This window comes from Platalea leucorodia (genome assembly GCF_965183815.1).
Source record: "Platalea leucorodia genome assembly, chromosome: Z".
NCBI lineage: Eukaryota > Metazoa > Chordata > Aves > Pelecaniformes > Threskiornithidae > Platalea > Platalea leucorodia.
In genome coordinates, this window is record NC_138858.1 from 93604483 (window position 1) to 93629496 (window position 25014).

General features: G+C 47.8%; 2 protein-coding genes across 6 annotated transcripts in view; one reads left to right on the plus strand and one right to left on the minus strand.

Annotated features, from left to right (window-relative positions):
* On the minus strand, window positions 1-15904 carry LOC309602845 (tissue-type plasminogen activator-like). Of its 3 annotated transcripts, none has more exons than XR_014230729.1 (15): window positions 15725-15903; window positions 10112-10213; window positions 9054-9093; window positions 8508-8639; window positions 7988-8101; window positions 7449-7623; window positions 6800-6891; window positions 6370-6541; window positions 5943-6028; window positions 5349-5544; window positions 4725-4861; window positions 4494-4634; window positions 2871-3019; window positions 1753-2007; window positions 1-1664 (listed from the first exon to the last, which is right to left on the minus strand). XR_014230729.1 is itself a non-coding variant. In XM_082336864.1 (15 exons), exons 3-15 carry the CDS (start codon window positions 10190-10192, stop codon window positions 1849-1851), a joined length of 1674 nt encoding a protein of 557 aa, XP_082192990.1. In that variant the 5' UTR covers window positions 10193-10213; window positions 15385-15577; window positions 15725-15904; the 3' UTR covers window positions 1-1848. The 3 variants fall into 3 exon arrangements, 2 of the variants coding, with proteins under 2 accessions (XP_082192990.1, XP_082192989.1); XM_082336864.1 differs by adding an exon at window positions 15385-15577 and having other exon boundaries at window positions 1-2007; window positions 15725-15904; XM_082336863.1 differs by having other exon boundaries at window positions 1-2007.
* Window positions 14206-25014, plus strand: part of LOC309602843 (inhibitor of nuclear factor kappa-B kinase subunit beta-like) — an 18373-nt gene continuing 7564 nt past the window's right edge. The window contains exons 1-8 of one of the 3 annotated variants that reach the window (XM_082336860.1): window positions 14206-14628; window positions 18074-18168; window positions 19397-19631; window positions 20379-20448; window positions 23256-23344; window positions 23826-23915; window positions 24283-24407; window positions 24677-24784. In XM_082336860.1, coding sequence (XP_082192986.1) covers window positions 14593-14628; window positions 18074-18168; window positions 19397-19631; window positions 20379-20448; window positions 23256-23344; window positions 23826-23915; window positions 24283-24407; window positions 24677-24784 — 848 coding nt within the window. In that variant the 5' untranslated portion in view covers window positions 14206-14592. Of the gene's footprint in view, window positions 14629-17842; window positions 17989-18073; window positions 18169-19396; window positions 19632-20378; window positions 20449-23255; window positions 23345-23825; window positions 23916-24282; window positions 24408-24676; window positions 24785-25014 lie in introns of those variants that run through there. The other 2 variants (XM_082336859.1, XM_082336861.1) reach the window with 2 other exon arrangements.

Here is a 25014-nt window from a genome sequence, read left to right on the forward strand (position 1 = left end):
TTACATTTTATTGGTGGCCGTTAGATCACATCAAGCTCAAACAACGTATTTAATAGACTGTTTGAATTGTGGAACAAAAGTTGCATTCCTGAGGGCACTTACCTGTGTTACTCATTGGAACAGTTTTGGGTGTTTTACAGGCTGCAAATATTTGGCAGGCTTGTGAATGCCGGGATGGTGAGGCACGGCAGTACTTGCAATTGGGTTTAGGGGAGAGGAATGGAAATTAATTTGTCTTTTTCTCAAGGTTAATGCTTCATAAAATACAATTAACAACAACAAAAAATCACACCAAAACCTGAACTGTGACTCATTTTTAATAAACATCCTGGGCTTTTTTCCCCTTCCACTGGCTGGAATATGAGACTCACTGCCAAAGCCAACTGGACTTACACCACTGTTTCGCTGAGGACCTCAGAGAAGATCTCTTTGAGGTCAGTTTCGAAGCTGGTAACTAGAAAGACATGGACCATTTGTAAAGTTGTCATTTACAAAACCCACTTGAGGAGGTAATGGGCGTCCTTACCAAATCTCTCTTCTGTACTTGCCTATTGTACAAGCTTCTCTCTTTGACTAGAGGCTGCGCTAGGAGGTCATCAGAGAGCTCCTTAAAACGGAGAGTAAACATTTTGAGTTACAGTGTTTTGAGTTTCCCAAATACAGCAGACTAGTTTTTTAGCTACAACGCCTGATTGACACTAAAGCTAAACTCCTTTTGTAGCCTCTGTATGATTTTTTCCTTTTGTACAACAGTATTCACACCTGCTTTCTCTTTACTTTATAAAACAATTGGACAAGAGAGAATCTCTCAAAGAGGCTTAACTCTTCAGACGTACTTTGATACCACTTAGCGTCACATGGCAACGGCAACCCAAGTAAGTAATGCTTGATGACTGAGATTCTAGTTCACGGTGACTTGCTTATACCTGTCCTGTTAAAGGACAAATGCAGCCTTGTGACATTTGACTTGATCTTTACTCGTGGACGTAAATCTAGCAGGGACCTAAAACTATCATTACACTTGTCCTTTGTTCTGCCCTGCTGCGCTAAAGAGAGCTTTTGCTGTCATATCAGATGATAATGCATAGAAATTTAATAGTGGAAAAGTAATGTGTTGATTCTGTGGCAGATAAGGCTGGTGTTAAGTTTTTTACCTATTCCATATTTATTTAAATATTTAGTTCCTACCAGGAGGAAAAGCAAGTGGAAGAACAGAATGTCCTAACAAGCCTGCCATCCTGGATTTGCTCAGAGAGTTTAAGCTCAGATTCAGTTAATGAATCAGTTCCAAACTGAAAAAGTAAGTAGTATATTGATATGCAAATAAGCAGGAATTTTGCTCTTTCTATTGGAGTCAAGCTGAAACCAGCTTAAATAACAAAAGTAAAATGGTATAAGGACAGAGCTTAAGCCTGACTGGAATGTCTTCCAAATTTGCAGCCAAGTAAGAAGGAGGGAGACGAAGTTCTTGAGAAATTAAATCTGTCCCCTTTGCCTTCAGTTCACAGCCATTCCTAGAACAACACAGCTGCTTATGGGATGCAGGAGGTTCTCTCTTGGTTTATTCTCTCAGGCCAAAATGAATTTTTAATTGTACTCCTGTGGTTTGGTGCGAGGAGAAAGCTTGGGGATGTGGGGGGAAAGGAGTGTAAGCTTCCGATAACCTGTAATAAGGAGAGGAGAGTGATTTGAGAGTGTGCCCTTCCCTCGCGCTGCAGTTTGTCTTCCTCTTGTACTGAAAGTCATGAGCACCTGGACCAACAGGAAGCCCTGTCAGCATCCTTAAAGCACCCAGAAGGAAGCTGCGAGGGCCCGGCCACAAGGCTGTGGATAGTTCATTTTTCTTTCTCAGGGTTTCATGTTGTCCTGAATCCAGTCCAGATAACGATTCACTTTTGTATAAACGCCAGGTATGTCTTTGCGGCCACAGCCTATTCCCCAGCTGATGATTCCAATTAGATGCATACGATCATCCTTCATACAGACCAGAGGCCCTCCAGAGTCACCCTACGGAGAAGCAGCAGGTTAGCAACAATCTCCTTTTTTGTTTGGTTGGTTTTGTGTTGGTTTCCCCCCCGCTGGCTTTAGCGGTGCACTAGTGTCTACAGAAATACCCTATGTAGTGTGCTCACAAGTCGAGAGCTCTTAGTAACAGCACTTTCACATAAGCCGCTTTTGCGTTCCAGACTCCCTCGATGCTCCTCTCATGGGGAGAGACCCCAAAAAACCTAACTAACGCTAAAGCGTCTCACTTTGTACGGCACTCATTTATGAAGTGTAGGTGAGATGTTGATAAGAACAAAAAGAGGAATGCTCTTATTCAAGCTATAAAGATCCAGGGTGTTTTATACTGCTGTGTGTAACAGTAAAGCAAAATTACTGAAGAGACGTTTAAATGGAAGGGATGTGTATTGACTGCGTGCCCTCCTTTTTCCTCATGTTACAGCTGCTTGTCCTCCACCATCTTTTGGCCTTTATTCCTTTCTCCACTTCTCAGTAGAGCGGCACCCCTTCCTCTCACAGAACCTCCTGCTGAGTGTTTTGCGTGCTCACATAAGAGAAAACATTAGGAAGTGCTGCTGAGGTGGAGTTTCCTGCTCAGTTTTGTGGTGTTACCTATATTTGGAATTTTCAGTCTTTTTGCATTGTTCTGGTTTGCTTGGTTAAGTGTGGCTTGCTTTCCCAGCTATGAGGGGCAGGGGAAGAAAAAAGAAAGAGGCACCAACAGTTCTGTTCAACAAAAGTCCACTAAAATTTCCCTGTAGCCAAACACACAACTTCTTTAAACTGTTTTCTGAAGCTTTTTGTTTGGTTAGCTCAGACTATCAAGGACGGACCTAAAAAGAAAAGAGGAACAGTATTGGGCTTACCTTGCAGGCATCATCAAGGTGCCTTGTGTCCCCCGCACATAACATATTGTCTGTAACGGTCCGGTTGTCGAGGTGCTGTGTTGTGCACCGACTGGCTGGGAACAGCCTGACGTGCCCTTCCTTCAGGTGCTCTGAATAGAATGGAGAAACTGGAAGAAAAATGACAATATAAATATGTATATATGTCTGTATATATATGTGTGTATATTTTTTTTTTTTAAATTGCAGTTCAGTTTCTGTAGTTTAGGGGAAAGTAAACAGAAGAAGCTGGCGGTGGAGGGGTGGCTAAACTAGTATTTCCTTGCCAAAGGGTCTTTTTTAATTCTTGGGGGTTCTGCTTTGCTAGTGAGAACAGCTTAAATCTAGTTGAGAGAGAATATTGCTGCTTTAGCAAGCTTAAATGCTAAAGAGGTTTTTGTAGGCTCCAAATTAGAGACTGCTGGGCTTCTTGGATGGATAAGTTGTCTTTGCACAGTTGTATCGATCAAAATGAAGTCAGAGGAAGTGCCTATGAAAATCACTAGCCGTATGAAACGGGATCCTGACTTTTTAGTATTAAGACTCGCGCTAACAAAAATTAGCCTTGTCGTACACAATTCTGAGTAACTGGATAGGAATGTAGACTTGTGTTATGTTGGAATGGAAAGGATTTTTGTTTGTTTTGGGAGTTGGTTTTATTCTCCTGCATAGCTGCAATTGCACAGAGCTGAAAGTTGGCAGGATCGTTGTTTTTCAGTCTAGTTTTGAATTACAGTTGCAGCATCCTTTCCCTCTGAAGGAGCTTATCCTGTACTCCCTGTAAGCAATGCTGAGGACTAACTTTAAAAGCGCTTTTAAAACACTGTATGCCACACTTATATGTTAAATCTTCAAGCCTCTTCCAAAATCCCTATGGGTTTAAATCACGATTAGGTCTTGTTATGATGGATGCTTCACAGTCTCTGTCTCAAAGAGTTTACAAGTTAGAGAATAAAAACAAATTCGTAGAAAGTGCCAGTAAAATAAGAGCTGTGTTTTTTTGTTTGTTTTAAATATAGGTCAGCCTGTGTACACTTTCAGACAGGTTTTATTCCTGTTTGTTGTAGCTCACTTTAAAAAACATTTAGCCAGCCTTTTAATATGTATCCGGGATTGTTATTTCTTTAGCTTTCTTTTTTTTGCTAATCGCTGCACAGCCAATGTATCTTTTAGAATAATGCAACTACCTGCAGCTGTGTAGTATATTAAATCTTGACAGAAATGGATTGCTGTCAGAACGACAATATCTAAATGTACTCAGTACAGCAGAAACGTGGCAGCCCTGATTGCAAATTTTCTGTCTTTCCTACCTTATCCATTGTGCCATTTTTTGTGTTTCTACTGTCGGAGAGTATCAAGCAAGACTCTACTAGCCCATGCAGCTGACAGAACTCAGATGAATTAAATAACTTACTTACTTACACAAAAAAAGTTTTGCTGTATCTCCCACTTACACATATGTTTTGTAGTGCTGATACAAGCCCATATAATAATTTGGGGTCACGCATTAAGCGATGCTAAAAGCTTGAATTCTTTGAGGGCAGAGGACTCAAACTTTGGACATAGAATCTTCTCCTTTCACGTAGACATGTGTCTTCTACTTACATTCTTCATTTTTGCCGTAACCAGAGATCTCGCATTCGGTCCAGTCAGGCAGCTGCAGTTCTGGTGTTGGGAGGCAGGCAGCACGGACAGTGTCCGTTTCGACAGCACAGTCTTCTGTGTCCGACTTCAACCGCAACAGAGCTGAAGAGGGAAAAAAAATCCCCCCCTTCATTAACCACAAACTTGAGCCAACCGTGACCTTTCCCGTCACGAGGTCGGAGAAGTTCTTACCAATATCATTGTCGAAATTTTCTGGGTCAAATCTCTGATGCACAGTGTAGTTCTTCACTTGAAACTTTTGCTCGGTTTCCTCGGGAATTGCTCGGGAAGTCCTACCCAGCACAACCTTCAGCTGATTTGTACTAAAGCTGAAGAACAAGAGAGTCTTTACTTCCTTCCCGTGTTAACTGGCATGGACCCTTCCCGTGAAGATGTGCTGTTGGAGCTTCTGCTTTTCTTATTTTAGCACTATGACCAGTTCATTACCCAGGCAGTTTGACCTCTAGTGTCCTATTTGCCTTCCTTTGTGCTAATTGCTTACAGCCATCACGGCAAAGCTCCTCTGCCAGCCCCTTGCTGTTCTCAAGTTTCAGAGTGCTCCGCATCTGTATTGACAACTTTGTTCTTCAGCTATTTGATATTCTGCTGTGGCAGCTTACCGCCATGCTGCTGGTTTGCCCAGTAAATGCCTGTCTGTAATGCTCAGCACAGTTAACTCTCTAATCTTTAGTGCAGAATGACTTACTGGGATAAAGAGCTTTTTTCAAGTCTTTTAGCCTTCCAGAAAGGCTGTACTGAATGCTTCCATTTTCCAGACTTTTCTTCCCCCCAGACAGTACTGAATCCTCAACTTACCCTTCCTCAAAACAGTGAGCAGCTGACAGAACCCAGCAGGAACCGATCAGAATTCCTCCGCAGAGGAAGTGCTCTCCAGGTGCTCGACGGTACTTCACAAAGATGGCAGCTTGCCACGGGTGAGCTGCAATGTCTGCATAGGAGCCACCTTTAATCCTGTACTGGCCTCCTCTGCGCTGCCGTAGGCCACAGGTGGCTGTGGACAACAAACCCAGAAATAGGCTTTTTGTTCAGGCGCTCTTGCTTTGGGCTTGGGTTAAGAGCCTGTTAGTCATCAGCGCGTGTTGAGGCAGCCTGGCCTGAACTGTTCAGTATCTGACTCATTCCCGTTTCCTAGGAAACTTGTATTCTGATTTGAAAAATACAGTAAGGAAACCCTGCCTCTTCTGTCCTCCATTTCTGCCGTCTTCCCTTCTGGCAGAGAAAAAGGCGCTTCTGTGAGAGTGGAGCCGCAGAAGCTCTTTCTACTCCAAAAAGCGCCTTTTTTCCCGCCAGCTCTTATTTTGCTGGAAGAGGCTTGACTTTAATACCAATGACATGCAGAGCAGTAATGCCTCAAAGAAAGAGAAGAATCAGGAGCGCTAGGATCCTTACAGCAAGTAGGCACATTGCAGTACTCCCATGTGAGCCAATTTCCTTTCTGTACGTGGCACCAGGGCTTGCTGTCGTTGTCAGGATTCCTGCAGCACAGGAAAGAGAAGAGCTCTTTGTATTATCAGATCTGCAGGGAGTTTGGGGAGACCTAAAGGTGGCAGACTGTGACCCGAGTGTACTCTTTTTGCTTTTTCTAGAGATACGGAGGGCCCTAGGGGCAGGTGGAGCTTGCATTTATGGAGTCTGATGTTAGAGAAGCATAGGTAGGTCAGGTGGAATAAAATTACTATTGTCAGTGAGCTTCATTCCCAGCAGCAAGGTATTTCTTGTGCTTTAATAACCCATGTAGAAGACTACAGAGCCCTGCCTCAAGAGCTCCCCAAGGAAGTCTGGTGGGATGTTTTTAATTCTGTAACTGACTACATACCGGCAGAAGTTGTGACTGCCAAGGCCCAGCTGGTACGCATCTCTTCTCCAAGCAGTATATAACTTGTTGACAAGCTTTCGAGAATTCCACCTCAAACAGGTAGCTCCAGAACTGGTAACGCTGTGGCTGCCTCGGTAATCTGTGCCTCTTCCAGATTTGCAGTTGTTCCCAACTTCAATAAGAAAGCTGCACGTTAACCGATGGATGTGAACCCGTCAGCTGTTCCTAACTGTGATTTCTGTCGAAGCATCTATATATTAGCTATACTTATCTCCGGCTCTCGGTGTCATAAATATTAAAAGTTTAAACATGATTTAACGTGAGAGTCTCAACTTTTCAGGCTGCAGAAATAGCATAAGTCCGCAGAGAACCCTTATATGCAGTGAATCGTGGAAGCTCTAAAGCCCGTTCCCTGTCCCCCTGCATGTACCTTTTGAACAGGAGGGCACACTGCAGTGTTCCCAGATGTACTTTCCCCCTTTATAGATATAGCACCAAGGTCTGGAATCCTCATCTGGGTTTCTGAAAGAGTTACGATATTATGCATCATTATAAAGCTATTGTTATTAGGCCCGTGCCTGCCATCTAGTTCGGTGACATAATCCTGCCCTGCAGTGAAGGCGTGGACTGAACCATCAGAAGTCGTTCGGATTCCTACTTTAATTATAAAATTGCGGGGTACGTGGAGGTGAGGGTGAGACAGCCAGTAGCTAGCAGGAGGGGGCAGCTTGTTTGTGCCGTTTAGTTCACGTGCGGGAAGCGCTATGTTTTTAGAGGTCTGAGCAGGATCTGGAGCTGCGGGAAACTGGCTTACAAAGGGAGCTTTAGGCACGGAGAAGGGACAAGGGAAAGAGATGTATGCATTTTGTAGTCTGTCATAAGCATCCAGTCTAGCTAGATCTGAAGTTCGGATAAGTCTACAGAAGTTGCAATTACTGCTCGTGGGCTGTGCCGTACGTGCACCGGTGCAGAGTGTTCTCTGCTTGGTATTAGGCCGTGGCAAACCGACGTTCCTTTGCTGCAGGCTCTTAGAACGGGCTGGTCCCTGCGGCTCTGACCTGCCTGCCTCAGCCCCTCACCTGCAGTAGTTGTGATTGCCCAGCCCCAGCTCAGCAGCATCCTCTCTCCGGCCGCTGTACGCCCGGTCCATCAAGCCGTTGCTGTTCCAATTCAAACATTCCGTTCCGCTCTCGGTCGTGCTCCATGTACCCCTGTATGTTACTCCGGCATCTTTGTAGCACTTCACTTCAGTATCTGAACAAAAGGGAACAAAATGTTACTATAAGGACAGCGTCCCAAACTCTGCTTCCCCAGTCTCTGTTCTGTTTAGACTTGGCTCCCAGATGTCTTGTCGAGTAAGTCGGGGAAAATGCCTTGCCAGGCAGACTGTAAGTCTACACGAAGGTCTTCAGCTCCAAAATTTAGGGGTTTTATTAAGAGACACTGAGAACAGCCCAGGTGTCCTTCGTAAAAGTTCTTTGTAGTATTAGCTTTAGAATAAAAAGAGGCAACTTGACAGAGCCTACTGTGCAGCAGCAGCTCCTGGGGACCTCATCCTCCTGCACTGCGCAGCTAAAACCAGTAGTGTGGTTCAGAGGAATTGGCAGGGTATGCTCACCTATTTCACACTGCTTCCCAGAGAAACCTTGGTGGCACTGGCAGATGAAGAGCTGGGGGGAATAATACGCCTGGGAACAGTGGCCCCCGTTGTAGCATTTATTTCTAGTGCAGGCTGCGGAAGAAGCAAAAGCCAGGAAACACTGTTAGATTTCACAGAAGTAAGAAGCTGGCAATGTACACCCATCTTTCCTCTCCTGTCAGTCTCCTTTAGCCTGTTCTGTTTTTCCCTGCCTACCTGTTACTGTCATGCACTTACAGTCTTTTCGTGTAGCGATTACGTTCTTCCTTTGCTCCGTTCTCTCCACATCACTATTAGGAGCCTTCCTCAGCCCCTTGCTCACTCCTGCTTAGTCCTGTCTGAGTCAGTATATATTAGTGTTTTCCTTTCTGTCCTATTTCAAGCCACATTTTCTGTGTGATAACTCCTTTCCTGACAGCAGAGTTCTTCTTTAGGATGATTAGATGGACAATCTCTCATCTCCCAACATCTCCTTTCTCTTTTTCTTCTTCATACTCACCTCTGACGGGCACAGTGTGGCAGTGACTCCGGCCGCTGTCGCACCTACAGTACTCTATTCTGCTCCCTGAGAGCCTCAGCCAGGTCCCCCTGTGCTGGTAAATTTCTCCAGATGATTTGTCTGCGCAAATGGCTGTAATTGGAGAAAGGAAATCCTCTTTTAGAGAGTCAGGGAAGAGACCTGGCTGAGCAAAAGCACTCCCTTCTCTTTCCAGGAGAAGAGTATCCGTGGTGGGAGCATCTATCTAACGGGCTGCCCTTTTTCCTTCTCAGGCCACAATTCTCCCGTCTCTCTCACTGCTGTGTTGCTGGATGTACTGTTCCACTATTGACTGGCCTCTTTTTCTTTGAAGAAGAGCAGAGGGAGGGGAAAACTTTGTACTTTGAGTTGTGGATGGTATTAACGGTCTGGTATTTTGCCTTCTGAATCTTTCATCCAGATAACCATGACAAACAGCTTTCAGGCTCCGTTCCCTCAGCATCATCTGCTTTCCCCTCCTGTGTTCATAAAGCTGCAGGTAACACGGTTGCAGGTTGCCTGGCTTACCTCTAGATCTGGCTCCCCGTTTGAAACGCATGCGTAAGCCCTGCAAGCAAAGAAGGTTAATTCTGTGAGTAACTGCTCTCTTGAGAAAACTGAGAGAACAAGTGCCTCCGAAGAGCCAGTCCTCTTCTTGAGGCCTTGTAAATCGGGGAACTCTGAGCAACCGTCTGCCCTCCTTGTCAGACAGACAGCGAAAAGTGCCTTTAGCACCGCGGCATGGGTACCGAGAATTGCAAATCACTGAGTTGCCACAGATGACCAGGCGCTTGCTTGTCACTTGGGATGTGCCGTAGTCGCAGCGCGCGTGAAGTGATTATGTGCTCTTGGGGCATTGCAGGTGCTAACTAAAGCTTGTCAGCTTTCTGCTATTTGAAGGAGGTTCAAGCAAATAATTTCCAAAGAAGTAAATGTGAACAAGCAGTTACTTTTGCTTGTTGACATGCAGTTTCCCCATAAGCCTTTGTAGCTTGATTACCTTTGAGAGATATATCTCCTGCAGCCAATTAAATAAATATTTTGGATAAAGTTTTAAGGAAGAAACCAATTTAGAAAGCTGCTTTGGTCAGGCCACAAGAGAAAGAATAACATTAAAAGGAAGAGGAAGGCTGGGATAGCAATTTTTTGAGAAAGAGACTAAACATTTTAGAATTGTGTAGGGTTTAGTGAAGCTGTGCAATGTGACGCTCAAAGTGAGGGGACACGGGAACCATCGATGTCCAGTCCTAAGTAAGAGTAATGATGAAGATGGTGACAATGGAAAGAAAATTAAAGGATGATCACAACAGAACTCTTAGTAACAGTGAAAGGTGACAGTGAACAGATACACCAAGAAGATTTGGAGAAGACTTGCTTACTGAAATGAAAACCAGCCAGGATAGCGCATTACTGGAAATCCCAGCTTAGAGGTAGGCTGCTTTGTAAGGTTTTCCTTCCTCTGGTTTCTAGTGATACAAGCAGATTCTCCTTCTGTCTGATGCAGACGGCTGGAGTCGATGGTAAGGAAGTGCTGCTGAAAATGCAGGAGGATGGCAAGAGCACTATTTTACGCATTAGCCTCTTACCTGGCACTGAGCAGTCACGATTGCTCCCATCAGCAGGAGGAGACATGGGAGTTTGCCTTCCATTCTGCGTGTTTTCCACATCACCTCCAAATCTCAAGTTATCTATAGAGACAAAAGAAAAACTAAGATGTCGAACAAAGGCATTTTACAGTGTGAATGGAGCTCAAGGTCATAAGCTTAAATAAAGGTTTTAAATTATGGAAATACTTTTTACATTAAAACACACTTTCTACTCGGCAGTCCTTAGCCATCTGGTATAGCTGTCCTGGTGGCCCTGGACAGGGGAAACGGCCAGGCTGGACCCAGATGTGCTTTTACTTGATACACTTAGAAACCCAACCAGCTAAAGCGCACGCTTTTAGGTCTGGAGGAAACTCAGAGAGTGTTTCCTGGGGGATAACGCTGGTAGAAGTAAATTCCAAGTCCTTTTCCCCGAGGTTGCTGGAAGCCAACGGTATTGTGCGCGTTATTAGAGAGATGGGCTGGTCTAATGAAGGAGTGTAATGCTGATTGGAAGTGTTAACTGCGATTCAGGTCACTGAGGCCTGTCTGAGATCTCTTGCAGGGGCGCACAAATCTGCTGAAGGGTGAGTCTGTGGTAATAGTGGTTGAAGAGGATTTGCATTTTCTGCACAGACGGCTTCTTTGGGTGAGAGTGAGGGTTTGTCTCTTGTGTAGAGGATGCGTCGGCAAGGAGACTTTGGTTGATGATAGGTGGGGACAGCACTGCTATGGCTTTGATTTTCAATATTTCTGCAGCTTCTCCCGAGCTGAGCTTTTCGTTTGTACTATGGGCATATGCTTTTGATAAAAAGGGAGAGTATGGCAGTTGGCTGGCAGGCTAGCTTTTGGTCTGGTGTCCTCACTTACTCGTTGCAGCATTTCTTTCCTTGTGTCGCTTCCATGCAGTCACAACTACATCTTATTCCCTCTGATCCCTTCAGCAGCTTTACACTTCAGGCGAAGCCCTCTTCCATCCCACGTGAAGGGTTTCTGCCTCCTCCAGGCTGATTTACAAAGTTTGTCTCCTACAGCAGCAGTCTTGGGAGAGAACCTCCAATGATCTCCTGTGGGAGACGGCCGGCTGGTATGGTGTGGCTGGGGTTAAGGATGAATCTGGATTTCTGCCTCCATTAATCTCATTTGCTTTGAAAATCTACTTCTCTTGTCACTCATCAGAGGTTAATTCCCTGCCTGGTGAAAATGCTGCTCTGACCTGGCCACAGATAGCCATAGGAAGGACATCTGGGTACTGTGTTCCATCTTATTCCTTCCTACTGTAGCAAAATTTATTTCTGCCTGGCCTCGAGCAGGCAGTTTCTTGGCAGAAGCATGAATTTAGACTTCTGTAGCCACTGACTGCAGCAAGATACGCTACCATCTTGTGCCCTGCTTTCCCCTCCCCCAGTTTGTTTCCTGACAAAGGAGGAAAAATGATTTCTTTCACCAAAGCCGAGCGCCTCGCGTAAGCACTGACTGGTTTAGGGCAGCTGCTGGGGGGAGAGAAAATTCTGAGCAGCAGGGGCCACGCTCATAACACGGCGTAGTCTCGAGCGTATACAAAATTCTACCGCTGAAATTAAGCAACACAGTTTTTTTTCCCTTGCTGTACTGAACGCCATTTCTAATCTCACGCTCATAGCAGAAAAATACGCTGGATGTGACAGACAAAGGCAGCGAAGGGCGCTCTGAGGGGGTCTGCTGCCGATGAAGGCAATGCGATTTGCTGTGGGCTTCCAGCTCCTCTGTTAATCCCCGTAGGAAAATTCCCTGAGGAGATGTATTTTGCCCATTCTTTTATCTTGGTGACCTTGTAGTAGCTGTAAAAGATCAGGCAAATGTATGTATGTAAAAGAACTCCAGTAAAGCCTGACCGTAGCGGCATGAGTTTGGTAGCTAGCGAAGTTCTATTTTATATTTAGAAACACTGCTGAAGGCGAGGTCTTTAAATGAGGATTTATTGTACATCAACAGGACGCTCTGTTGGGGGGCGGGGGGAGGCTGTTGTTCACGGCAAAACTTAAATTAGATGGATACACATGATTGTACAGTGTCAGAAGTTTAGAAACTTAGTGCCTAGGGGAGTTCTTGGAAACGTGGCATTAAATAGCGAGGTCCAATACATCAACTAAATCCTGGGAAGGTATTATCGATTTTCACAGTTGAGTAATAGCTTTTAAGGACTGGCGTTGTCACTATTGTGTAATCTGAACTCTTACAATAAGACAAATAACTTTATCACAGGTCTCCTGACTTGAACCCATAATTTTCTTCCTGAAAGTAATGGTTACTCCTGCATGCAGTAATAGTAGCTCTTTTTTACAGTGGAACGAGACGTAAGTAATGACCGGTGTGAGCAGATTTAGCTTGATCCTCTGTACTAACCGCGACTGCTATAGCAGTCAGCCTAGATGGCCGAGATGATGAATGACGAGAGGGTGATGGAGATGGGAACCCCCCTGCTTTGAACAAGACCAATACCAGACGTCCATTTTCTCTCTTCCTTCAAAAATATAATGCCTCCTATACAAACTGAGAGCTGGGAGTGAGGCAGAGTAGCAGGCAAGAAGATATAATTTCATTCCCAATCTGTAGGATTGCTCTGCAGTTCCAAATCTTTGACATTATATTCAGGTGCTGTCTCCCGCACTATCAGCTTTTTATCATCTACATGATAGGATCCCTGAGCAAGTAGAAAGCTAACCCAATTATTTGAGAGAACTACTACTTCCAGAAATTAGGAGCTCAGACTCTGTTTATATAAAGCCAGAGAAGGCAGCTGGATAGCAGCTGGTGAAATTGGAGTATGACAGATGAATGAGTCATAAATTGGGATTCAAGGCTAAAAAAGGGGGAGAGATTGTTTGTGGGTTGTTTTTTTTTTTTTTTTTAAAGATTTGTTCAAAGAAAAAGCAAAAGGCACAAATATTCCAGTCTCTGAAGCAGAAGTGGGAGGACAAGCAGGATAGTTTAGGCTGTGGTTTCTCTTCATTAGACTGCACAAAGAGGAGCCTTAAGTTGCAAGTCAGGCTGACAAGATTCGCAGGAACAGCTTCTGAGAACCTTAGTTACTCCAAGTCTTGTCTTTAGGTCACATCTTGATGATGAGATCCTTGTAATTCAGAGCATCTCTCAGGGATTTGTATTGGTACGCAGATTTTGTGCTATACTTTATATACTTTCAAGCCCTTTCTCACCTCTTGGGAAGCATTTTGCATTGTACAGCAAGCCTTTTTAAAAGCTATAAGAGTGATTTCCAAATAGGCATTGACTTCAGTTGAATCTGAACGAAACCGGCAGCGTTGCCGAAGCGGAGGGGGGTGAGCGGAGCCGCTGCCCGCAGTCAGCTGGCTGCTGCTGTGACCCCGTGTTACGTTTTCCTTGCTCCCGGCAGCTGTAGCTCATTATTGGAGCTCTGCAGGCTTTTGTTTGGAATCCCACAGCACAAGGCTTTAACTTGCTGTTAGTACCACTGGTCATCTTTGTTGCTATCTGTGGAGAAGGCTTGCAGTTCTTAGTGACAGCTTTAAGAAATGAGATTCTGCTGGCTAAGACCTTGTTAAGGAACGGTTCATTCAGTGAAACTACTTGTCTGACTTGAGCTGCTTCGTTAGCATTTCTCTCTGGGAAGCACCGTAAAGAACTGTTGAGACCTCGTTTTGGGGGTACCTGCTAAAATGCCCCCAAAACAAGGCAACACTGGTGAAATCTGAATTTTTTTTTTTTGTGGGAGGACAGAGTGGCAAAGCTGGCCTAACTAATATCTTGGAGGAAGTCCTAGCTGCCTGAAATCAGCAGGAAACTAGAGCTAGTTTTCAGGGGGGAAGGGGAAACATCTTTTAAATTTAAAAATAAAAAAAAAAAAAAATAAGGGCATTTTGGTCCTGGAGACTGACATGAAAGGAGGAGTCCCTATTTAAAAAGCAGCTGCATGGTTTAATTAAGTTTATGGTTATAATCAAGTTTATCCCATATAGTCCGCTATACAAGCGGATTTGAGTCTTACGCAGCACATGCTCACGCTGCAGAACGTGACAGAGTCTCCCTAACGGTGTCCTGCATCGGATGCCCCATCCTTTCTTCCACGTACTTCTGCTGCCCCTGTTCAGGCTAGCTTATCTCATAATGCTGCAGCCCTTCCCCGCTCCTTTCCCCCTCTCCGTGGGGGGATGCCTGGTCATCCATTGCTGGCCGCTGTCCCCCTACGCACGGAAAACCGGTCACAGATGTTGCCAGATGTTTATTTTCAGTTTCGGGAAAGGTACAGCTTAGGCCAGTCAATTGGAATGTTCCGAATGATAAGTCCTATCAAACTGAAACCATATGGCTGTTTGAAAAATACCATGTTTACAAGACTCCAAGCAGAAACCTGCAAGCAATGTGCTTTCTGGTAGGGCTCTCCTAAACGGTTTGTGCCTTCTGCTCTCACCCTTTGCTTCCTCGCTGATCAAAAACACGGTAGCAATAAGCCAGAGCCCTGGATGTGGTGTCCTGACATCTTGATTCTGCCCTTTCAGGTACCTTAGGACATAAAGATATATGATAGCCTAAATTTATCTCTCTTTGCCGAAGCATCATCAGCAGGAATACTTTAAATCCACATAGGAATTTATTACTACTAACAGCCCTTCTAAGCAGTAAGAGTGTATTATCTTACCGATGTGGAATAAGACCTGAAAAAGTGATGTGACTTACCAAGGTCGAACAAAAAGTCACTAACAGAAGTTAAAAGTAGCTCTCCCCCCATATGCCTCCCAATAACCTCGGATGTCCATTCCAGAATACTTTGATTCTGAGTCTGTAGCACTCATAGCTTTCTGGCTGACGAACAGCTATCTTGATCTAGTTTAAGCAAGATCCTTGCTGCATTTTCCTGCCTCCTGGAGCAAATGCTTCTGTATCCCTTTTTGAAGCTGAGGAGGTGAATATCAGACTCATACTGTTTCCCTTTAAAATATAACAGTGGACAGACCTCTGCTTTTGGGGAAAAGAATTAAAAGACCAAAACAAAGAAAGTAAGATGCTGTAGTCTTTGAAGGCATTGGAGGAAATGGATATTAAAAAACTCTGGCTTTGTTCTGGGAATCATTCTCAATATTTCCCGTGGTTTTGGCCGCACTTGAAAAGAAGCGCGTTTAGGGAGAAGCGAAGACGACCCGCCCTCCTCCTCTTTGTTATCCTGGTTGGGAGCCGGGGTGAAGGCACAGCCTGATCTCCTCCCAGGAAAACAATAAATTATCCTATCGCAGCTAGCTCTCCCGGTCTTTCCTTACCATCAAGATATTTGTCCGTCCGTAACTCTTCCTTTGTTTTAAGCTCTTTTGCTCCCGCTCTTTGTGCAGGGGACTCCTCCCTGCAAGCTGGTCAGAGCCTGAGGCTGCCAGCCCTTTCCCTGGAATAGCTGAAGCTTCCTTGAAACAACCGAAAGCTAGCGGCTTTACCCAGCGTTACGAATCTCTTCAAAAGCTGAAAGGCAATAGCTCAGTTAGTTAACTACCATGGTGCTTCGGTGGGATTTATTCAATAATAGTGTTTAGTAGTATTTAACGACAACGGCATTGATGCTGAAAATGGGAAATGCGCTTTCTCAGACAGGTGCAGAGCAGTGCCTACCTTTTTGCTTTTTCTCTCCTGCAGTCTGCGGATGCTTTCCCTTCCAGAGCAGCCCGCCTTTGCGCTCTCTGCGGCTGGGATCTCTCGGAGCAGCTCCTGTCCTACTTAAAGCTCCCCTCGAAGGGGTGGAGACTGGAGCGGGCAGCGGGCGTGCTTCCCCCAGCCCTGCCCGGCCTCGGGGTGCTCTGGGCAGGCTGGCTGCTCTCCGGAGGGCTAGCGAGTCCCTCTGCGGGCCAGGAGGACGGCTTGCTTGCTGAAGCGAGTGGGGCACGCTGGAGCTGACAGCCGCTTTGTTTTGGTCTGTCTCTCTTCCAGTCAGAGAACAGATTCAGTCTTCAAAACAGTTTTTCCCCATTGAGCACCTTAAGCTTCGCTGACAGTGAGAGCAGTTGTGTCCCTTATGGTGAACCGTCCCATCACGCTTCTAGGAACGTGAGGGAAGGTGAATGCACAGGAGTATTATTTCTAATGTGACCAGACGCCTGCAATCTGTAGACTTAGTCCCAGGACTGAGAAACTCCACAGTGTGCTGTGCTCGGAATGGCAGCCGTTGAGAACCTTTGGCAGAGAGACCCCGGCCTGCATCTGGCGCAGAGCATCGCCGTGAGCGGTGCCAGCGGGAGAAGGCATGCTCAGAGGAGCTCTCGAGTGGGTACAACGAGCAAAACTTCTAAGGACCCTTAGACAGAAGTGAGGAATAGCACGTTGAGGACCAGAGTTAAGTGTTCGCTGATGCTGTCCGTCCTAGAAGATGAAGATTACCCACCAGGGTGCGGTTACGGGGTGCTGGGGTGTCAAAGTGTGGCAGGCAAATCTGAACGATCGGTTTTAGAGCTGAACTTAGGGCTGGGTTATGAGAACTGTCAGTGGTGCAATTGTTACAGCAATGGATGTGTCTTAACTTTTAGGAACTGATTCACCAGAAATCAGGTTCCTGATACAATTTAGTGTAAGCACAGACATAATAAATGGTGTGTGAGCGACCTCCATCTTCAGGAAGCAGCTGCGTAGGGCCCTCAGTCGCGAAGCACGGCAACGGTTATTTTGCGTATGGGCAAAGATGAAGCGCTGGGTGCTCTGCATGTTTAGCTCTTCTCTGGATGGAAATCTGTGTCAAGATTATCACATGTGTTTCTCTGGGCGTCACAGTGCTGGTAGTAACGTTACTGCCATAAATCTGACTTAAGGGCAGCTGCATTTGACTGTTTCCAGGAGGGACTCCCAGTTGTTGAGAAAAAGATGATGGGACGCTGCTGAGTGAGCAGGGGCTAAGTTATATTGTTTTTAAAGATAACAGCTATTTGCTCCTGGACTTCTAGATTAAAGATACTAACAGAGTAATGGCTGTGGGGGAAGACTTCAGAAGTTATTTCCTGGCTTTTCACAGCTTAAGGACAGCTTCAGCTGCCTCAGGTTGCGCCAGGGCAGGTTTGGGTTGAGTATTGGGAAAAACTTCTTCATGGAAGGGGCTGCCAGGCCCTGGCCCAGGCTGCCCAGGGCAGGGGCTGAGTCCCCATCCCTGGGGGGATTTAAAAGCCGGGAGATGTGGTGCTGAGGGACATGGTTTAGTGGTGGCCTTGGCAGTGCCGGGTTAACGGCGGGACTCGATGACCTTAAGGGTCTTCCCCAACCTCTGGGACTCGAGAGAGCGTGGCGCGGTGCCGTTTGCTTGGTGAGGTGGGGAGCCGAGATGAATGGTACAGTGCGGACTTCCAGCAGATTTTAAAGAAGCGGTGCAAAGGAGGCAGCAGCTCTGCTCTTCTACTCAAATAGCCCGCGAGCTCTACTCTCCTTTTACCCCCAGTCCCTCACTCCAGGAAGGACAGCAGCCGTGACTATCGCGACAGCGCCGCTCCTCGGCGGAGTAGGACTTGGCGACAGGGCCGGGAGCTCCCGCCCCGCGCACCTGCAGCCGCGCCCGGGCAGCGCGGCTCCTTTAAGGGCGCCCGGGCGAGCGTCGGGGCGGCGCGGCTCCTTTAAGGGCGCCCGGGCGGGCGGCGCGGCTCCTTTAAGGGCGGGCGTCGGGGCAGCGCGGCTCCTTTAAGGGCGCGCGGGCGGGCGGCGCGGCTCCTTTAAGGGCGGGCGGCCCAGCTGGCGCCGGAGCCGGAAACGTCGGCGGAGGCGGCCGGGCCCCGCGAGCGGAGCGCTGCGGCCCCGCCATGAGCCGGCCGCCGGCCCTGCAGGCGCAGACCTGCGGCCCCTGGGAGATGAAGGAGCGCCTCGGCACCGGCGGCTTCGGCAACGTCATCCGCTGGCACAACAAGGTAGGCGGCGGCCGGAGCCCCCGGCCCGGCCCGGCCCGGCCCGGCCCCGGGCCCGCGCTCAGCCGCGCCCGTGCTGTGTCCGCAGGAGACCGGCGAGCAGGTGGCCATCAAGCAGTGCCGGCAGGAGCTGAGCCCGCGCAACCGCGACCGCTGGGCGCTGGAGATCCAGATCATGAAGAGGTGAGGCGGGCCGCGCCGCGCCGGGCCGGGCCGGGCCGGGCCGGGCGGAGCCCGGTGCCCGCTCGCCGGCGGGGCGGGGCGGGGCGGAGGGGCCGCAGGCCGGGTTGCGGGGGCGGCCTTCGAGCGCGGCGCTGAGGCGAGCGGTGGGAGAGGCCGCGGGCCGCCCCGCCGGGAGGGTGCCGGCCCCCGCGGGCGGGTTACGCCCGGTCGCGAGTGGCGTTCCCCGGGGCCGGCCCTGCGCCCCCTCTGTATTCGCGATCTGGGCTCGGGGGTCGAGCGCGCCCCCAGCCCGTTCGCAGGCGACACCACGTCGGGGGGAGCGTTGATCTGCTGGGGGGCAGGGGGGCTCTGCAGGGGGCCCTGTCCGGGCTGGGCCCATGGGCCCCGGCCACGGGGTGAGGAGCGGCTGGGGGGGCTCAGCCTGGAGAAGAGGAGGCTGAGGGGAGCCCTCATCGCTCTCTGCAACGGCCTGAAAGGAGGCTGGAGCCGGGGGGGGGTCGGTCTCTGCTCCCCAGGAACAAGCGCTGGGACGAGAGGGAACGGCCTCAAGCTGCGCCAGGGCAGGTTTGGGTTGGAGATTGGGAAAAACTTCTTCCCCAAAGGGCTGCCAGGCCCTGGCCCAGGCTGCCCAGGGCAGGGGCTGAGTCCCCATCCCTGGGGGGATTTAAAAGCCGGGGAGATGTGGTGCTCGAGGACACGGTTTAGTGGTGGGCTTGGCAGTGCTGGGTTAACGGTTGGACTCGATGATCTTAAGGGTCTTTTCCAACCTAAATGATTCTATGATTCTATTCTAAGTGCATAGAAACACAGGCTAAAGAAAACCTCACATCACGTTTCACCAGAGTCTTGGGTCTTGGACTTCCTTCTTCAGCGCTTCTGCCACTGCCTTCAGTGTTAACAGCAGTTCTGCTGCGTAGCTGCTCTTTTGCCTAGCTTACTGGCTGTGCTGGGTTGGGCTTCAGGGCGTTGGATTGATTTCGTAGGATGCAATGGTCTGATCGCCATTTGGGTCTTTTCTGGAGGGTGGCAACAGACTGCGTCACGCTCCTTCGCAAGGCACCTTCCTGCGGCTCCTAGGCAGGTCTGGTGTGCGTGCACGTTGAAGGGATGCGCTGACTGCACGTGAAACGCAAGGAGTCGGGATGAGTCTAGGTCTGTGAGAGATGGATGAATTGCAGACCTTTAGAATTCACTACTTCAGTTTCTAAAAGGATTAATGTCCTTGTAGGGCGTCGCGTGATGGCCGTGAGCACGTGACGCTGCATAGCTGTTGCAGAACGATCGTCTTTCAGGTGTTACCCTGGTTCCGCTCATCATGCGTACTTGCCTCATTTCCACTCCTCAGGCTGAACCATCCCAACGTAGTGGCTGCCCGTGATGTCCCCGAAGGGATGCAGAAGCTTGCACCTAATGACTTGCCGTTGCTGGCCATGGAGTACTGCCAAGGTGGAGACCTCCGCAAGGTGAGGTCCCTGGGGTGGGGAGCGAGGGCTGAGAAGCTGATCCTAGGGTTTCTATTGAAGTTTCCCTGTAAAACCTCTGTTTTCACATCCTTATGCTTCCTGATTCCGGTCATGGCACCAGCAGGTTTTGGTGGGGTTGGTCCTTGATACTACGTTCAGCTTTTGAAGACTTAAGTGCTTTCTGAAACTTTTTGTGTGTGTTTGGCTGCAAGTGACGCTGTGGGGAGTTTGCCCGTAGAGGATGAGGGTGTGCGTGAGGGGTGTGCAAGAGGATGTGAGTATGGCCGAGACCATCGTAGGGCTGGGTACGTCTGTGGGCTGTACCCTTCCTGAAAGTGATTAACTCTTATCTGTCATAGGAAAAAATAACACGTTAATTCTAATCTTGTTGTTTTTCTAACCTTTGCTATAATCTGCCCGTAGATAAAACCCAGAGCTTAAAGCTGAGATTTGAGCTGATAGCGCCAGGCGCAGGGGAAATGGCTATGAGGGATGGAGCAAGTAGAAGGAGGAGAATGGGGATGACACTGACGTCTTTCACCCACTCTTTTCTCCTCCCATCCGGTTAGATCAAGGCCTGAAGCTGTAATTGCTGCTACCGGAGGTCACAAGCCCATAGAATTTTGTGCCTCTAGAGAATTTCAGTGCTGTTACTGGAACTTCTTGCATTCGTCAGAGTTTGTAGGACTATGAGCCTCGCTCAGGATACGTGAGGGAAAGACTATATTCTGTGTTGTTTTCTTGCAGTACCTGAATCAGCTGGAGAATTGCTGTGGCTTGCGGGAAGAAGCTATTCTCATCTTGTTATCTGATATTGGTAAGTGGTAGTCGTACCTTCGGCTCTCTGAGCTATGGAAGCCCTTTCAGTGCCGAATCCGCTCTAAGGATGCGCAGCAGTGACCTGAATGACGCCACCTTAGACTGACCTTTGAAGAGCGTACTTGTTTCCTGTCCTGCTTTGCCAGCCCTCCCTGTGGGAGAGCCAACCTTTGACTTTTGTTCTTGAAAATCTCGAGACGGGTTTTCTTGCCTGGCAAAAATGCCACTCGGGATTTCCTGGAAGGCTCTGGGTAGCTGAACACTTGCCCAGTGACTCTGGTTTGTGTTGCATATCAGTCTCCACCCTCAGCTTAACAGCTGATCATCAGGGCTTCAGAGTGTGTGTGATCTGTGGGTTTCCGTTAGCATTTGGGCGACCACTATGTGGAATTTTAGACAGTTCTGTGCAAAGATTGCCAAGTGCTGTCGGGAGACTTTGGGGGGGGAGTTTTTTGGTCAAGCTATGTTGTGATCTTACTGAGTTGCAGCTGAGGCAAAACTGGACAGGCACTAAGGCGTTAGAGAGAAGGTATGCAAGAAGTGCGTTGGAGGCAGATGTAGGCTTGGAAAGTGAGCTTGTGACGAGAGAACAAACATGCATTTGTCATTACTTTTACTGCAGGTGTGGCTGTTAGGCATTATCTCCCGTCCTTTGTGTTCCCAGAGCATTTGCGTTCTGCTGCCTCGTCCTTGGGCGCTTTAGTGACCAGGAGATGATACCGAGTGCTGACCAGAGACAATGGCAGATCATGTTTAGAGTGAAGCTTGTGTTCACGGGCTTGTGTGTGTATGGGAAGAGGGACAGACCCAAATTTTCAATTGTATGATCTGAACTGTAGCTGATAAGAAATATTTTTGACTATTGATGTACCTTGTTCTCCTGATCGCTTACAGTGCATGCCTAGTTGGTCTTTCTGGGGTTACTGTCCTTCAGGAGAAGGACAGTTATGTTGTTGGTAACTCCTGAAAGTCTAGCGGGATCATTTTGCACTGAACAAGAGAGCTCTGTCTGGGAATGCAACGCCGTCAGAGGGACACGGAGTCTCAGAGAGCAGAAAAGTGAGTCCCTTTGGCTCAGGCCTGAGTCATGGCCGAAAAGCACAAACTGGAAATGCTGCCAAGTTTTGTGTTTCCTAGCACCATGATTTTTCTTTTTATCCACAGGAGAAGAGATAAATTAAGGTATTACCTTGAGCAAGTGTGAGAAAATAGAGGGCATTTATTCTGCCTTTGTGTATTCTTAAGATGAGATTTTTGTCTTTCTAATCTAGATGGAATTCATCAGTCTGACAGTTGTGGGGTCTCAGTGGTTCTGAGCAGAAAGTGTGTTGCACAGAAATTCACTATGAAGAATTTTGCCGGTGAAATGGGGAGAAGAACACCTTGTGGACAGGACAGAACAAGTGTTTGGTAGAGCAGCTTTTGGATTCTAGGTTAAGACTGTTGAAGAAGCAGGTAAAGGAAGGCTGAGTACAGCCACTCGATCGCCTAGCCAGGATGTTAGCACTGACGAGTTATTCTGTAGGTGATTAGGAGAAATTTCTGGATTGGTAGCCCTTGTCCTTATGGGGGATTTCAACTTCCCAGACATCAACTGGGAATATCATACTGCTGTGATGAGCAGGTCTTGGAAATTCTCAAAGTTTGTGGGAGAGAACTTCTTGTCACACGTACTCAGCCAACTAGGAAAGATGCCCTCCTAGACTTGTTATTTGCGGACAGAGAAGAACTTGTGGGAGATGTGATGGTAGGTGGCTGTCTTGGCCCCAGTGATCATGCAACGGTTGAGTTTAAAATTTGCAGTGTAATGAGAAAAAAGGACAGCAGAGTTGCTACCCTGGACTTCAAGAGAGCAAAATTCAAGCTATTCAGGGAGCTATTTAGCAGAGTACCCTGGGAATCTGTTTTTGAGAGCTTAGGAGTCCATGAGTGCTGGTCAGTTTCTTAAAAACCACCTTTTAGAAGCACAGGAGCAGGCAATTCCAGCGTGTCGTAAATCAAGCAAGCGGGGCAGAAGACCAGCTTGGCTGAAGAGGGAACTCCTCGTGGAGCTCAAGAGGAAAAAGAAATTGTATGATCTCTGGAAGCGATCGTACAGGAAGATTACAGAGCTGTGGTTCATACACGCAGGGAGACATGACAAGCCAAAGCTCAATTAGAGTTGAAACTGGCCAGTGTTGCATCAGACAGCAAGAAAGGTGTTTTAAAGTCTGTTAATAGCAAGAGGAGGTCTAAAGAAAGCATTGGACCATGTTGAAGATGGTCACCTGACTAATAGGGATGAAGAAAAAGCAGAGGTTTTTTGCCTCAGTCTTTAATAATACCGATAGCCCTCAGGCTGCCTGGTTGCCTGAGTCGGAGGGCCACCAGTGTGGGAACAGTGACTTCCCATTTGTGGATGCTGAAGTTGTCAGGGACCAGCTGCATCAGCTGAATGTTCAGAAGTCCGTGGAGCCTGAAGGGATTCATCCCAGGGTTCTGAAGGAGCTGGCAGATGTTATGGCAGGACCCCTCTCGATCATCTACCAAAGGCCTTGGGAGCCTGGGGAGGTCCCTGCCGACTGGAAGCTAGCCAGCGTTATTCCAGTTTACAAGAAGGGCGTGAGGGAAGACCCAGAGAGCAAACTCTGTGTCCAGAAGTGTTTGACACCGACTTTTCCTCTTGCACTTGGCGTTTCATTGTATGTTTGATTGCACAAGATTTGACCCAAAAGCCGTGCTTATACTAGGTAGAAATGAACCCTTACTGAGCTCGTGCTGGGTACTGTTAGTTACGCTCTTACAAGTGGTTTTTCTGTGTCTCAGCTTCTGCTCTCAGGTACCTTCATGAGAACAGGATCATCCACAGAGACTTGAAACCAGAGAACATCGTGCTGCAGCAAGGAGAGCAAAGGGTAAGCAGGAACCAGGTGTCTCTGCCTGCACAGACAAGTAGGCGTTAGAGGAACGTGCATGTGCTTCATGCAGTCACAGCGGTCCTTCTGCAAGAGCACCCAGCCCGGGATAACAGCTAGCTCAGATCTGTGTGTCGGATGGACAGTAGTCTGCGTGCAGCTGAGATGAAAGGTTGTATTGGACTTCTGGTAACAGCTGACATTTTGACTTTCAACTATTAAGGAAAGAACCAGACTGTACTGATTGACCAAAGATCTGAGTTAGCAGTAATGTCTCCCGCTCTGTGTGTATCAAGCCAATGACAACTTTAGATACTTTGTGGTCTTAGGAATTTCAGGAGCCTCCCATTTCCACTTCCACCTCTTTGTTGGCACCTTTCCTGCATACCTTTGAAGAGCTGAACCTTTTCTTTCTCTGCTGTATCGTGTGCTTTTAACAGGACTTTTCTCTAGTGTTTTTATTCTCTGTTGTGTGTTTCAGTTAATACACAAAATCATTGACCTCGGTTATGCGAAGGAGCTGGATCAGGGCAGCCTGTGCACATCCTTTGTTGGGACTCTGCAGTACTTGGTAAGGAAGGCATTCGGCCAGGAGAGCGGCTCCCGCTTTGCAGTGGGACAGAGGTAACTGTTAGCAGGCCTTGGGCTGGGATGAAGTACTTGTCCTGGTGTGGGGTGCGTCTGGGCTGCTGCAGCTAGCAAAGGTGACCGTTTTTTTTGCTGACACTGGATTTTCACAGCGTCTGCTAGCTATGTCTGTTATAAACAAGGAGTGCCAGTAACCTCTGCTGTTCGCTCTGAGAGGATCTCAAAGCTTGTGAGAGGCAGAGCGTTCAGCACCCTCTTTAATCTGTTGTACAAACATTAATGAGCTCCTAAGGGATAGAGAGCGCTAGGAGATGGGTGGCTTTGTCTCACGTGTGTGTAAACTGTCGCAGGCGCCAGAGCTGCTGGAACAGCAGAAGTATACGGTGACGGTGGATTACTGGAGCTTTGGCACACTGGCCTTTGAGTGCATCACAGGCTTCCGACCATTCCTACCCAACTGGCAGCCAGTGCAATGGTGAGTGAGCTGGGGCCAGGTGATAAGAAGAGTGCGCACAATGCAACCGTCCTGTTTACAGGACGTAGAAGTGTGGTCCCTTGATTCTTTGGGTAATATCCCTACGTTACTTGCTCTTTGGGATCAGGACTGGCTCCTGCAGGGCAGGTAGCAGAAATCAAAGCGGCATCTGTATTACAGCCGTCAAGAGTAGCTTCAAGAGCCTACTAACATGCAGGCTGGGGAAGGCAGGTGATTATTTCACCATTGTACTTGCTTGAATTCATTAGGCATACAAAAGTGCGACAGAAGAGCGAGCTGGATATTGTCGTTTCAGAAGACTTATCTGGAGAAGTCAAATTTTCTAGCAGTTTACCCTGCCCGAACAATCTAAACAGGTGAGGACTAGAAATCTCTTATGCCACGCTGGGATAAACTGTTTCTTCTGCAAAAGCACCAGGTTTATATTATATGCCTTGCTATGTTAATCTGTGAAGAAATCGAGTGCGTGACACAAACAGCACTTGTGTCCCTTGTCAGACTTGTGCAGTTGTGAGTCTCTGCCTTCTAACCGCTGCATTTGTGATCGGGGTGGGGAAGCTGTTTGTCAGTCCTCCTGCAGAGCCCA